The 16,067-nt window shown below is 30.7% G+C and overlaps 1 protein-coding gene across 4 annotated transcripts in view; it reads left to right on the top strand.

The window, feature by feature from the left end:
• LOC132703348 (cerebellar degeneration-related protein 2-like) overlaps window positions 1-16,067 on the top strand; it is a 111,519-nt gene that overhangs the window by 84,833 nt on the left and 10,619 nt on the right. For 2 of the 4 annotated variants that reach the window (XM_060672539.1, XM_060672540.1), the window contains exon 2: window positions 13,558-13,670. In XM_060672539.1, coding sequence (XP_060528522.1) covers window positions 13,558-13,670 — 113 coding nt within the window. Of the gene's footprint in view, window positions 1-5,138; window positions 5,449-13,557; window positions 13,671-16,067 lie in introns of those variants that run through there. The other 2 variants (XM_060672538.1, XM_060672537.1) reach the window with 2 other exon arrangements.

Below are 16,067 nucleotides of genomic sequence, written 5' to 3'. Positions count from 1 at the left end.
CTCTAGACCTTCGTCATTCTGTGTTTCCCGAAACTATCAGCCTCTCCAAGTTGTTATCGTCTTTACGCGCGATGTGTCCTAAAAATCTTATTATTCTCCCAAGGCAGGTGATCTATTGCAGATGTTCAGTTCCCTAAGGATTAACTTGTTCGACCTGCGAGCAGTGCATAGGATTCGAAGCATACGCCTCCAGCACCACGAAATCATCAATCCTTTTTCTCTCTGCTGCTTTAATCGTCCACGTTTCAACATCATACCGAAAGATAGACAAGATCAAAGATTGAACTAGTTTCATTTTAGTGTTTTTCGTAATAGATCTCTCTTTCAAGACCCTAGGTCGTCGACTACACTTCTGCCATTCCTACTCTCCTTCAGATGTCACCCTGACTTGAAACCGTGTTCCTAATATATGAACCCAGGTACATGAAATGGCCAACGACTTGAAATCTTTGAAAGGCATCTATCGAATGCCGTGGTTTGTTGTAAAAGTATCTAGAGGTATTAGAAACATTACATTTCGACTATTTTTCGGGTTGCGTCTATTTTTATCGTTCTGTAAATTGTTTTTTTTTTGCGCTGACTTAGAAACGTATTCTTAAATAAAGCTCCCGTTTCCGTTGCCACGGTCTCCGCTTTTTTTGAGCAAAATAAAGCAAAAATAATAAGACAAAAATAAAAATCATTCGCAAATGCATTAAGTAAGAACTTCAGAAAACTAAAACTGAAAAAGTATGTGTATTGCAATAATTTAAATTTCGTAAATTACTAGAATTTGTTTAATATTCTAACGGAAAATTGTTATTAATATGCATTCTTTTTTAGACTGGCCATACTATACATATATACATATAGTGATTTCAAATAAGCACGTAAGAACTGAGTTCTGGGAAAAAGAATACAGAACAAGTCATTAAAAAAATTTAGGGAATTCGTCCGGAACCTTTTGTGGTAAGAATTGCAGCACTAATTAAAATTAAAATGCGTAGATAAAACTTGAGAGCTTAATCTAAATTCATCATTATATAACTGTATATTATAAAATTTCACACATTGGTTGCGGCATTGGATTTATCTCTAAAAACTTTAATTCGTGTTGTTTTTGGTGTAATTATATACGCTTCCTGCATTTGTTTGTTATAGACATTGCTAACCACAACTTGATTGACAAACTTCATAAGTAGGGTCGGCACTTGCAGGGTGTACTTGAAGAGCAAAAAAGTTGCAATTTTTTTGAAAAAAAATCAGTAATGTCTCGTTTTATTTAATATATGTAATAAAAGTAAAAATAGAAATTGAAATATTTAGAAAAATTAAATTTAAAATAGTCTTGTGAAACTACTAAATTCGAGTTCGAGATCAAGCATCTGGTCTAACTGATTTGCTTATTTTCCGAAATTTGCTTATTTGCCAAAATACTCGACATTTGAGCAACTCCACTTTGTTCAGTTCAAAGTTGAAACAGCATTTACAAAAAAGAATATAAATTTTAAAGTTGATGTTTCTTTGAAAATTTGAATGCACTTAAGCATTTTTTTAATTAATATATTTTAATTTAATTTAATATTTTGTTTTATTAACCGGTCAAAATAATCAGTTTCTTCAATGCCACTTCCGAAGTTTTACATTTTGACCTCGACTGAAGTGCTAATAATAAATGCGAAGTGGTCATAACATATAAAAATGTCATATATGATTTCCGGTATATATATATATATATATATATATATATATATATATATATATATATATATATATATATATATATATATATATATATATATTATATTAGGATGTACTATTTTGCAGATTCGCTTTATTATGAGGCTTGAAACATTACCCTATGAAGAGTTGTTCACTAAACCGACCGACAAATATTTGTTTGGTTTGACGATTTGTAATTACATGTACACCGATAACTCAATCTGAAATGTAAAGAATAATTGGACGATTTAACCATTTTCCAGGCAATTTATCATGTATTTATGTTTAACAAATAGGTTAATTGAATCGCCTTAAGCTACACAAACAGTTTATAGGTTCTCCTTTTGTTTCCACTGCTTGAGTTTTTTGCTCAGAATATCTAGCGAACGGCACTGTCTGTGACACTCTCTATAACAAGTTGAACTTGTAAAATTTCTATAATCGGTCAAGTCGCCGCTGTTACCTCTTCATTAATGAAATCAGTTAAATTATTGAAGTTGTAGTATATTTTCAACTGATCGAATTGGTTGAAACCGAATAACAAGTGAATATATATTTTTTTAAATGGGCTTCAATTTTGCCATGATATTTATGATAAAAACCGAATAAGGTAAGTTGGTGGCATTATTACATTAAATATAATCTGAACTAACAATTTGAAAAGAAAATTGGGGATATTTCTGCCGAAATCGCTTTGAAACTTAGTATAATGTCTTTCATGAAAAGTGAAAGTTATACTTTGATAATTTTGTTCCACCCAATATATTATTGTTTCTATTTTGCTTTACTCACTTGGTATTCGGAACAGCCGGTACGAGATATGACTTTTTACATACCACTGCTATGGAAGCTTTTGTTTTTTTTTTCCTGCAGTGTAAATCCCACGCACGTAACTTATTACAACCTGACGTTTAAGCTAATTATCTTGTAGAGTAGAGATGATATGCGATATACCAGACGTTTGAAATACAATTTTCTTGTTTTTCGATAGCTATTTCTCTCGTTCTTCGTGAAAAAGTAAGATGAAAACTTTGACTATCAAAGATATCTCCGTGTCATATGATTCTAAGTAGTATTCAAAAATGAGTTAACAATTCTAATTTATTTCGATTATATATTTAAAGTTCTTTTCATTTATTGGGCTGCGTAGGTTATTCTTAACTTTTCTTTCTTATTTCTGACTTTTACACGATAGAAAGTTTTTTCTAATAAAAAGCCTTTTAACATATTTTTGAAACGCTTTAAAGATTTGCGCGTCTTTTCATTTCGAGGAGAACGGAAAGCCAATTTCGATTTGAATATATTTGTACGGGAGTTAGGACTACTTTCTAGTAATGAAATTAAATAAAAAAAAGAAACAAAGACGGTACAGTTAAAACTTTAATTTTTTTGAAACAACAACTATGACATTTTGACTTTCCAGCTTTTTTGCTAATAATAGTGAGGTTTGACCAACTCCAAACACAAACACCATATCGTAGTCTTACGTCAAAATTGGAAAAATAAATGTGAATCAAGTTTTCGATTTTTTAACACTGATTTTAATTAATTAATCGCTCTCCAAAACTCAATCAGAGCTATCTAAAAGTAAAGACTAAACATTATCCGCGAAAGCTCTAAATAGAGCATTGGAATCTATAGAGTCAAATTGATTAATAAATAAGATAAAGAATATCGTACCAAAGATCGAACATTGGGTTTGAAATATTTAACGTATTAGAAATAAAATTTTTAATATTATTCTTAGAATCAATATTTTGAAGATTGTTGCCTTTTGGTTACAGATCCTGACTAACAGTCGTCGTCAAATAAGATAAAAAGGATACAGAACCATATAAAAAGTGTTACACTTTGAATTTCGTCGATGTGGTATGGGAAAATTATAACTGGCAAAAATGTAAACCTATTTAAATACTTCTTAACCCTTTATATTATCGCATTTTTCAATTCCTAGGAAAAATAATTATATATATATATATATATATATATATATATATATATATATATATATATATATATATATATATATATATATATATATATATATATATATATATATATATATATATATATATAAAAGATATTTCATTATTTATGTCAGAAATTATGCTAACAGAACGAAGAATATCTATAATTTTTATAATTTTGATAATATGTATCATAATTTCAAAATATATGGTAACATATAAGAAATAAAGCGAAAATCTCCGAGAACAATATTGAATTTTCACACCAAATTCTGCTCTACAAGTCAAGCATAAATTTAAAATTAAATGTAACTATTTTAATCTAGGTGATTATATTCGAACAACTCATTTTCGTTATTTAATATTTATTTGGGGAACATGCAATAAAACTGCTGTTGGGAAGATGCAAGTAACACAAAATAAAATATTCAAAACACTTTTAAACTATAACTCAATTGGTAAGCAAGAAAAAAGCAATTAATTAACAAACTATTGTACTGCAAATAATTACTTTATAAAAAGTATAAATAATTTGTATTTGGACTGGAGTAAAATAATGTGAATTTCTACAGACCTGTGCAATATGCAGCTAAATTCTTCATAGCCATCCAAATAATAATATATTATATAATATTAACAATAATAATAATTTATATAATATAAATAATTAAAACTATTAATATTGTCTTGCAATCCTGAAAATGAACCTAAAAAGTTATCCAGAAAAATCTGTTTTTCTAGTAAATAATTATTTTGTTATATGTATAACCGTAATTTAGGAGTTGATAATTATTATCGTAATTGTTATTTCGGAGCTAGTGTTTTATACTCTTTAGGTAGGTGTTCATATTCGAAATCAATAAAGATTTTTAGAAAGAAATTTTCGGCGGGTGTCCCCCATCGACATAAGTATATTCTCAAATTTTGCAGTCCATACTAATTAATTCTTTTGGACGCCCTAAATTTCATGTTCAGTGCCTGCTGTTCGTTGCTTCATGTGCAGTGTTTGAGAGATATTTCGCTGACAATTTTGAGCACTTATACTACCTCCCCAACATCTTGACGGTTGCTCAATTTGATTTTTTAAACCTGTCTAAAACAACATATTACATACACATTTATATCTTTTAAAATTGCATTTTTTTGCGCAAATTTGATAATAAATCCTAATATAAATATTCCATCCAGTAACAAATAGCTGTCAGTTACCCGAATGTGCCACCGATCAAATTAATGAATCGTTCTCCAAATCCGGTTAATTAAAAACAAACGAACCCGTAATCGTAAATACGATCGGTTTACATTACGACTAATAAAATATTACCTTCGACACCTTTTATCTCTATTACCTTATCGCACCCGATAAAGCTAAAACCAGCAGGTTCGAATGCGTCTATTGAACTTCCCTACCTGTACCTGTTCGACTACTCGTTCCACTACGTCCCCCAGCGGCAAAACAAACTTTGCTTTTACTCCGGAGAACATTCATTTCAGTCCGTAAGCTTGGCTCCATTTGTTCATTCACGCGCCGTTACGTCGTCGGTCCACACAGGTGGAACAGCTGACCGGCGATTCTCGATGACCGCCGTCGAGGTACGTCCGAGGTCCATCGCGCGCTTCGGCAATCGTGATGTAATAGTCATTGCGTTATATTAAATTCGTGTGTAAAAGTTCGCGTAAACCATGAGCAGGGATACGGAAACCCAGGGCCACTCCAACTTGAATTCTTTGGACTGTTGGGATTACACAATTGAGTTGGAGTGTCTTCAAGGTACCACCGGTGAGAGCAGCTTTTTTTATCGCATACCTAAGATCGAACATTGGGTTTGAAATATTTAATATTATTCTTAGAATCAATATTTTGAAGATTGTTGCCTGTTGATTACAGATCCTGACTAACAGTCGTCGTCAAATAAGATAAAAAGGATGCGAAAACATTATAGGTTTATGGTATATGCTGAAATATAAAACAAAACCATATAAAAAGTGTTACACTCTGATGTGGTATGGGAAAATTATAACTGGCAAAAATTTGAACCTTTGGAAATACTTCTTAACCCTTTATTTTATCGCATTTTTCAATTCCTATAAAAAAATACGTATTTTTTATATATATAATTATTTATGTCAGAAATTATGTTAGCAGACCGAAGCATATCTATAATTTTTCTTGGTCTCTTTAACATGTTTAGTTAGTAATTTCGATAATATGCAATGAATGAATGCAACCAAGCTGGTTATTATTTGGGCATCTACCACCGTTTCGAAGCAAAACATTCGTAAATTGCATCGGATTTTTTCAAGGTCTGTTGTTATAGTCAACAACGTTTTAATAACAAAAAATATGTAACTCTTTTAACATTTTACCTAATTGCTAGGTACTAAATCCATAAATAAGCTATAATTTGCAAGTCCTTGGACATTGAAATATTAGTTCCACCGACTCTTTGCACGAATATCCTATTAAGACTCTCTGTTTTTGCAGAAATAAGTACTTAGTGGTAATGATTGGAATGTTACGATCAAACTCCGATTTCGAAAATGTTTCATTTCGCTAATCAAGGACAGAGTAACCAAATATGATTCGTCAAAAATCTAGAATCTCGAGTTCAAACTATTAAGATTTAACTTAGATAAAATGTGTTTTATAATAGTTTCGTATTATTAAATATGCTTTGTTAGTTACATTGTAACAAAATGTTTACTTATTGACATCAATATAATTGGGCAGCTTTAGGTTTAACTTTAACTAGAAACGTAACACTTCTCTCCGAGTGTAACAGAGATACGTCAAATAGTTTGAAAATACCGGGCTAACATGTAATTTTTCTTTTTTATATTTTTTTTATTATCCGGATTCTACAGTTAAAATATTTCCAATTATTTATAATTCTCCCTGTATATAATTATATAGAAATAAAGTTGTATTAAAATCACTTTTGGATTATTTTGGAAATGCGCGATAGTATTGTACCTACGATGATTATCAAGGATCCCCAGAGTGAATATTAATTACGTTAATTTGTTGCTGAGAAACGCATTAAAAAACTGTGTTTGAAAAAAAATATATTCGGTGTAAGTTCAAAACTCATCACCACCAAAACTCAACATTGGGAGTTGTAAAAATAGTTGAAATGTATTCGAATATGACTGGAATTATTTTTGGTTAGTTTAAATGAAAAGCAATTTGAGAAAGATATACTGAAAAGATATACAATGAAGATTACAAAATTTAGTAAACCTCTATGTGAGAAATTTGTCGTGGATGAAATCGGTTCAAAACGAAATATCACTATGAATTAAACCCCAATGAAGTGTTGGGGTCGAATAAAATGGTTTGTAGCAAGGCATAATAGTACTTTTAAAATAAGGGACATTGAGTCCAGCGACTAAATTTTATTTGACTAATCTGGACAAATAGTAGATTTTTAAAAAATCATAATATTAATTGCAATTCATCTATTTTCTTCCTATTCTATCTGCGGTGCTTTCCTGTCCTTGGTCAGGACGCTACATTCAGAACTTTTTATCCATTATGCCCGCACGTCTTCATTTCCCTCCCTAGAAGAGGCTTGCACCCTCAACGATGTACAGTACGTCTTTCGTGTTGAGTTTAGGCTCATTGAATTAAACTCCTAAATTAATCTGCTGCGATCTAGTTATGCGCTGATTAGAGTTTTCTCCTCTTTTAAACACAGCCTGCATGTACTGTCGTCGCCCACCCCTATGATATGGTGGTGCCTTCATAAATCGAAGTTTAATGATCACCGTTATTGCAAATTTACATTTTATTACTCCCTGGCATTAAGGAATGAAATATAATTTATGAGATCTTTATTTCGGGAACTGGCAATTGCCCCCCCAGAATGCTTACTTTAAACTGCGTGAGTTTACGTAGACAATGAGACAACCAAGGTGGTACCTAATTAGAGACATACAATTTTCGTTTTATAATCACCTAGACATTTGCAAGTGTATGTGCAATTAAGAGAGGGGCGAGACTCCCTTTTGTCATTGAAATTATCAGCAAGGTCTATCATAAAAGTACCTAGATACTGACAAGTGATTAGACTTGTAAAACTTTATGGTGCGGATGAAAAGAAGAAATAGGCTATTGGGTACTACTTTATATATATTTTTATATATTTCATTTAATCAAAGATTTTACAACGATGTGCAGCCTTAAGTGTATTCAAACATTGTCAAAATTAGTATAGTTGGGTTCTAAGTACTACTGAATAAGAATTCGTTGCCAATTATATATTTTTTTAAAATCCGTAATAGTACTTCTTTCTCTTTTGTTAAATAGTCTCAGTTGACCATGACTTTAAGTTGAAGGAGTAAGCAAAACCAGATTCTAGTGCATTTTTTAGAGATCTATCCAGCAGCAAAAAAATTTTCCAAATCGAACTATTTGCAATTTGCTGGTCATACTAACTTCATACACGTACTTTACTTAAATTAATTACGTTGGTAGCATTTATAAAATAAATTGTGGCATTAGACAAACTGACAGGGTTCTTCGTTGTCATTGTTATTTCGAATAAGTCCCTAGTATTTTAAATTAATTACTTTGTAGACATTACAAACATTATTTAAGTATTAAAGTTGTGTATGACAGTAGCATGTCAAGTTGAAACTATTGTTACCGACTTAGGCAAAAACACGCAAAAAAGAAACAATTACTTAATTTCCAATGTCCCATTATAATTAACTATGTTAATTTTCATATCGTTTAGGTTGTTTAAGGATTATTTTCCGCTGTTATTTATCGGATCCATTAGTGACGAACGGAAAGAAAGGGAAATTATTTGTTTTGTTCAAAGTCCCTCCCCCCTCTTTGCATTTGCCAAGTAAATATATTCACACTAAATGTATGAAAGTTTTAATAGCCGCAATATAGTGTATGTCGATAAATGATAAATAACACCCTTATAGCATTGTCCAAATTGGATAGTTTTCATAGGAAATACCAATTGTTGAAAATACGGCAATTGAATATATAACATTGTACTGCCTACGGTTGAGTAATTTATTTGTGACTTCAACTTAATGAGTTTAATTTCGGTTCACCAAAACTTTAACTTGGTGATTTCCTATTATCCAATAAATAAATGATATTTATTTCAAAGCAGTTTAGGTAAAATAGGTCCGTCCAACCGTCAAGGGCAAAAAAATAAGGATTTCATTCGATTTTTTACAAAAATTGCCTTAAGAACGTTTTTACAAAAGCGAAAAATAGTGAGAAATTTGTATTTTTTAAGATACGGCTTAAAACCGTTTAATCCTCTTAAAGACTGCAAATTGATCTCGTAGCATATAGGTTAATTTTCAATTTCTCTTCTATTGGACCACCCAGTATATCTTGTCAAATTAGATTAGCGTCAAAAATTCGAAATCCGTAGATAAAGACCGTAAAACGAAACTTATTTCTTTTTACAGTAATCAAATGCATAACCTATAACCCAACATTACTACGCACAAAATGTTGATCCGACATGATTCAGCATTCTCTTAACACAAAAGATAGCCTTGACTTTGAACCCCACTGAACCAGAAAATGTTATCCACCGTTTAATCTCACACGATAAAATGTTTGTTATCTAGATAAAGCCATCCCAAAACCAAGCCAGGCGACAAATGCAAGATAATATTGGGTTCATTTCGGTTTTGGTCATCAAGAGACCGGGGAAGCCAATTTGGCATCAGATGTGGCATACTATTGTTAATTTTGGTTACTATCTAAGCAATGTGTGTTGACAATACTATTATAATGTTTTGATTTTAAAGAGCAAGGACGTTTTAGTTTTATTTATTTATTTTAAACGGTATTACATACCGTTAGATATTATTCCAATATTCATTTATATTCTGTACTCGTGTCCTGTGCTGGATTCTACGTAAATCAAAGCGTGCTAAAATACTTACGGGGAAGTATAATATTGTTTAAAAAAGTTACCAACAAAGTTTTATTGGCTTCTAAGTCTTGTTCTAAAAAGCAGCAAAAAATACTGGAAAAAATAATAGTACTAGAGTACACAAAAACGACCATTAAGTTACAGTTTCCGAATGATCAAAAATGCAAATACATTAATTGGGCATACCATTTCTACACACCTTGTATTGTATGTTCAACGCTACAAAGCAGACTTAAAAGACATTGAATAATAAAGAATTACAAAATTAAGAAATTAAAATAAGGCGCCGATTAGCCCCGCCCTCGCGCTTATGTGCACAATTGTCCGTTAGACAAATTTCAAGCGATTAATGACCTCAATTTAAATTAGAACTATAATGTTGTTTCGTTGTTTTCGCGGCCTTGTCTTACAAGGAACGCGGGAAACATGTTTGTTGTTAAAATTCAGACTAGATTGGTGATACAAAAATTACAAAAGCATTCTTTTGTGATTTACTTTTGAAATTGGAATAATGAATTTTATCCCGTGCTAATCTATCAGCAAGGAGTTCCCTTTCTCCTTTACCGGTGGACCGTATGTAAAAAAGAAACTTGCAATGACAAAGTATTCTGTAGCTTGTAAGCATTTAAAATGTGCGAGCAATATTTTTAAACAGCAGAATGGAAGTTATTGAGATCATAGCATGTTTTATGTTCAATCTGCCAAGGAAAATATTCGAGCATCTAATCTGTGATCTCGCCATCTTCAATTCAAAATTGTAGTCGAAATTCGAGTGGATTTTTACGCTTATTTTTATGACCGGGAACAAGAAGCTCCATGGAAAAAAACAAATAAATAAATATATAAAACGAATAATATATAGTGGTCTTAGCCGTATTCTATAGGCGTAGTATTGTTCCTCTGGAGATTGTCAAAGGTGTCGAGAGTGCCAGTAGACGGACATGCAGGGGGCCCATCCATGCCTTAGTCTTTAAAATTAGAATTATAGTTACTTTCCGGCATTTGTTGGCAAAGTTCGTACGCACCACTAAAATTGGGATCAATTTTAAAGATAATTGACTCGTTTAAATTTTAAATTGTAGCTTAGATTTTCAGAAATGATGTTACGAGAAAAAATTTTGTTTAAATTTAAGTTTTAGGCATGTACTTAGTGTTTTAAGAAAATCGGTCTTTTACTCAAGTTTGTCATATTACGCGGGAATTTCTGTCAACACTATTAGGTATCTGTTTAATTCGGTACGTAGTCTCATATTTTCCAAGTATCTTGTTTTTTTAATCATTTTTTATCTCACTTATTAAATGAAATACGGAATTTAATGTCAAACGTATAGACCAGTCCAAGGTCTCAATAATCATGTTTTTTAAATAAGTTTGTACAAAGCTACAATTTAAACTTTGAAGTTGGCCCAAATTTTGATTTGAATGAAAGTACCGTGCGTTCAATTTATCTTCATAACATGTTAATTCGCTGTAACTTTTTTGTTTTTGGAAATATCAAGATAAACAAAAAAACAAAATGTAGGGTCAGTAGCCAAGTTTTTTCCAAGTGACATATAAAACAAAACACTTTCAATTTTCTGACATATAAGCCTTCATCATATTTTTTTAAAATGTTATACCCTGTATATTATATATGTGTTTAATAGAATATCGATTAGAATGATGTAACACATTTTATATTTTAGTTCACTCGTTTTTGACAAATCGAAAAATTTGAAAATGACAAAAAATAGGAAATTTTTAAGAATAATAAAAATATCTTTATATTTGACATATTAGTAAACAACGTTGATAGTTGAATTATTGTCTAAGTCATTATTGTTAAAGTGTATTTTCGTGAATTCATCATCCATGAAAGGAGTGATATGTTTTAATTATACTTTCTGAATAATATTAAATGCTAAAAAGATATGCCGGACTCAAAATATTTTAAACGAAGAAAATAAGACAAACATGTTAGGATTCTATGAAGCACATCCAGTTTCCTCTATTACTAAAGTATTTGAAGAGAGGTATTTCTCGGGGATCAATCCACTCAGTTTTGAAAGAATATAAATATAATGCACTTAAATTTCGTAAAACTCTAAAACTAAGTGCAGAAAAACGTCAAAGGGGGATGCAGTTTTGTTTGGATTGTTGAAATAAACATAATGAAAATAATAATTTTTTGACAAACATTTTATGGACTGATGAAAGTTCGTTCACTACATTAAATATATTAAATATGCCAGCGCTGATTATATGGCAGCAAGGCCGTGCTCCTTTTTGGTAACATGGTTATCTCAAGGGTTGGATAGGGAACGGCGGGACTATGCATTAGCTAGCCAACAGCCCCGTCTTAACTTTAATGGATTTTTCTTTTGGGGACACATAAAAAATCACGTGCAATAATATCGTGCAACTTCGTCAAAGGATTTATGAGAAATGTGTTCAGGGAAATGGTGGTCACATACAGAAGTATTTAGAATACTTAAAGAAATGTTTACTTTAGCCTGTATTGTTATTTTTAGTGTTTTTGTTCTACGTTAATTTGTAAATAAATATTGTTGTTGCAGTCTATCACGGCACTCCTGGAAATTATATAAAAATTTCCTATTTTTGCGATTTGTCAAAAACGAATGGACTAAAATATAAAGTGTGCTGTAATCGGAATAAGATGTTCTATAATATACAGGGTGTTCCATTTATAAAAATATGATGTAGACTTTTTTGTCAGAAAATTGACAGTGTTTTGTTTTGTACATCACTTGGAAAAATTGGCCACTAACCCTACATTTTGTTTTTTTTTGTTTACCTTGATATCTTTAAAAACAAAAAATTACAACTAATTAAAACGTTATCAAGATAAATTGAACGCACTGTACCTAAAAGTATAAATCAGTTATTTATTGATGGGTGACCCAATAGTAATAAGTAATAACTTCGTTAAAGGTTTATTGGGGTAGGGACTATCAGAAGACATCAAGATACACATAATTCATTGCGGCTTTCAGAGCGAATTCCAAACTTATCTAACGTATTGTTCGATATCGACAACTTGTGTATTTTGTGAATCTAACTTAAAAAGAAGCAGTCGGAATCTAATTGTCGCGAAATCAAGAATGCAAGTGCTTTGACGTTGTAACAGTGAACTCTTTTTACTCGTTTTGCATTCCGCGATACGACGCGTTATTCGCAGATTTCTTTTCAAAGTTCAATAATCTCCGATTCGTGCAGTCCTTGTCCTTGGTAAGCTTACGAAGCACGGGTTTTCTTCTTCCACGATAGACAGTCGGTTGTTAGTATGGTACTAATTATTGCAAAAACTGTTATTGTCACGAAACATACTGCAGCTCAAAAACAATATAAAAAAGTATTAGATAAAGGTGCACTTATATACTTTTGTTTACGCATCTATTGAAAAAGGTTTCACAAATTGATATAAACTGAAAGCGTGAAAAGGTGGGTTCTTCTGATAAGTAACATTTGCAAACAAATGCCAAGACCCACTAAAAATCATCATCAGCATAATTTTTGTATCTTATTTTAATTAAAAAAGTTACTTTCTCCAAAAATGTTATTTTTTATTGTGTTTGAAAAAAACTGTTTTCTTTATTTATTTCATCATTAAGCAAAAATCGAACTCTTTTTTGTATTTCTTAATAATCCAAATTTTTAATAAATATGAGCATATATTACTATTTAGACATTGTACCTGGAGCGCCATATTTGTTAAGAAGCTAAATTAAATATATAACTCTTTGATTTTGGAATCACTGAAAACTTATAGATTTCAACGGATCGATCCCATCTAAATATTATCCTGTTCAGAAAAATCCCCATTGAAAAGCGAACACTCTGTACGGTTTCTACCATTTCTACAACTGTTCACTCCAACACATTGTTGACTCACCTTGCGAACCCAAATTCTCATGAATAAAAAATTGGCAAAACGAAACATTGAAAGTGATTGATTTTTTTTAAATTTTCAGATCTACAATTAGCTGCGGAACTAGGAAAAACACTTCTTGAAAGGAATAAGGAATTAGAAGCGGCGCTAAAACAACATCAGAACATCATTGAAGATCAGACACAGGAAATCGAGGTAACCTTTTCGTTATTTATGCTGTTCTAGTTATCATTGTCTAAACCATCCTTTGAAAATTTTCTAGATTTTTGTTCCTCTCCTGTAACAATATGTATGAAGATGATAATTACATTAGTTTTGTGGTGATTAGGAACGACAGATATGAAATATATATATGAAAAAGTGCAGTCTTTCAAAAACTTACACAGAAACTAATAGTCGTATAAAAAGTTTTAAGTTTTTAAGCAATAGTTTATTAAAACACTCATTCCACTTGTGTCAAATCTAATTCGTAGTTAGGTTTGTCTACCACTTCGTGTGTCACACATCTAGTGAAGTTAAAGCTATCCATTATGCTGATATTTATTTATTTTAATATTTTTTAATGATACTCCAATGAAATAAGAACAATGCGAACTATTTTTAGAAATAAAATCCCCTTAAGAACAAATAAATTTGGTGACTAGCCTAATACGAATTATTGTCTTCGGGTTTGGATTATCTGATCAGAAAAACAAGTAAGTTGACAACATTCGCAATATTTCCCTAAATTTTTTCTAACCACGAAAACTTCTAGTGAGGGGCTACCATGAGAAACATTAACTTTACTTTCATTAAACGTACGGGAATCATCAAAAGGTCCGAATATAAGTAAAATGTATGGAAGGTAAATAAATGTTAAAAAAAAACAGGATTGTCTTAATAAATGACGTAATCTGTGCTACCAGTTTAAAGGATTGCCATAAAAACGACCATTAAAATTAACCTAACTGGTTTAACCAGATTATTATCGCCATTATTTATATTTTGTAAATATGCAAACAGCTAAATAACCTTCTACAATTCACTGCAATGCCGATATATCATTTAGATAGAAACAGTTATGTCGCTATTACTAAACCCACTTTTAATTGAAAGAATTACATTATCTCGCAATATAACAACATAGGCCAATAAATAGATCATTGGGTTGTATTGATTTCGTACAGATACCCGATTTTTAATGTGCTTTTGACATAAGAAAAAAAATTGTTCTACCTTACCTGTGTCCTTGCTAAATGTTATGGGTCCCTAAGGAAATACTTACTCGAAAATCGTTGACAAACATCACAACTATATTTCTTCGTCATATCTTTGTGAAATCCTATATCTACCTGTCATAGTCTATAATTTTGTTTTATTTTTTAACGCCAACTTTTTCAAGATACTGAGTACCTATTGATACACCCTGTATTTAGTTTTTTTTTAGTTTGATCGGTTTGTGTGGTTAGTAATGACATAATTCTGAAAAATGTGCCAATAGGAGATCTAAATTCAGTGGCAGTCACATAAACTGTATTCAGAACTTGCATATTTCATTTATATATCTACTAAAATATTTAACTATGTACAGACTGTTTCTTTTCCGTTCTTATTACGGGGTATCTTAATTATTATTATAGATTACTATAAATACCTAATTTTTAAGATACGAGCTAAAGTTATATATTTTTTACATGTAACATACAATATATACTTTGAAATTTTATTCCTCTTTTTATACACATTTCAAAAATGTTTAATTTTTTTAATATATTATTTAAATAAACATATTTTGACGTATTAAAAAATATGCTTTTATTCCTTTTAACATATTCAAAATTGTTCTTAGCAGAAAAAAATAAAAACTACATAGAAATATGGTAAATATCTTTCTGTGGTTACTGTATAAGTTGTTTTGTTATGAATATCTGATCAAAAAGCAATATGACATTAACTATGAGAATAGTGTAATCTGGAATATAGGAACTTTAATAAGCACATCAAGTAACTGTATAGTGTAAATATTTGTGCTAATTTACTTATTTATTACTTACTATATATTTATTTTTTAAAAAATATCTTAACTACTATCTATTTTAAGAATGCTTATAGAAATTTCAATACATTTAAAAAATATGTACATGGTGTACACCTTACTTATATCACAAAAATTTTTACAAAAAATCTGTACGCCACTGAATTATAAAAAAATATCCGCGTAAATGCCCAAAGAAGAATGTTGAGAAAAATATCTGTCAGCTGCCAAGTATATTTTGTGAAATGTCGAAATGTATGTTCATTTAAAAAAATATATATTTAGAAAATTTTACATTTAAAATATAAAAATAAAATAAAAATCAAAGGTATACTTAACTTCAAAAATTATGTTACAAAAATTGGGGTACACCATTCCGACAAAGGATAACTGAAGTGTTGAATGAGATGACTCCCGTTAACAACGAAAAATGGACATAGTGTACATATGCATTTCTTTCCAAAATAATTTAAACAACCTACCATGCTGCGTCTTCTATATGAGACTTGCTAAGTTATGATCATATAGCTATAAGATTGATGCCTTAAATACGGTAAATATACCTAGGCAGCTCCAGA

Source organism: Cylas formicarius, unplaced genomic scaffold (assembly GCF_029955315.1).
Source record: "Cylas formicarius isolate icCylForm1 unplaced genomic scaffold, icCylForm1.1 PGA_scaffold_6__28_contigs__length_40554024, whole genome shotgun sequence".
Classification (NCBI taxonomy): domain Eukaryota; kingdom Metazoa; phylum Arthropoda; class Insecta; order Coleoptera; family Brentidae; genus Cylas; species Cylas formicarius.
Note: the sequence above shows the minus strand (reverse complement) of the source record. Positions and strands in the feature narration are given on the sequence as shown.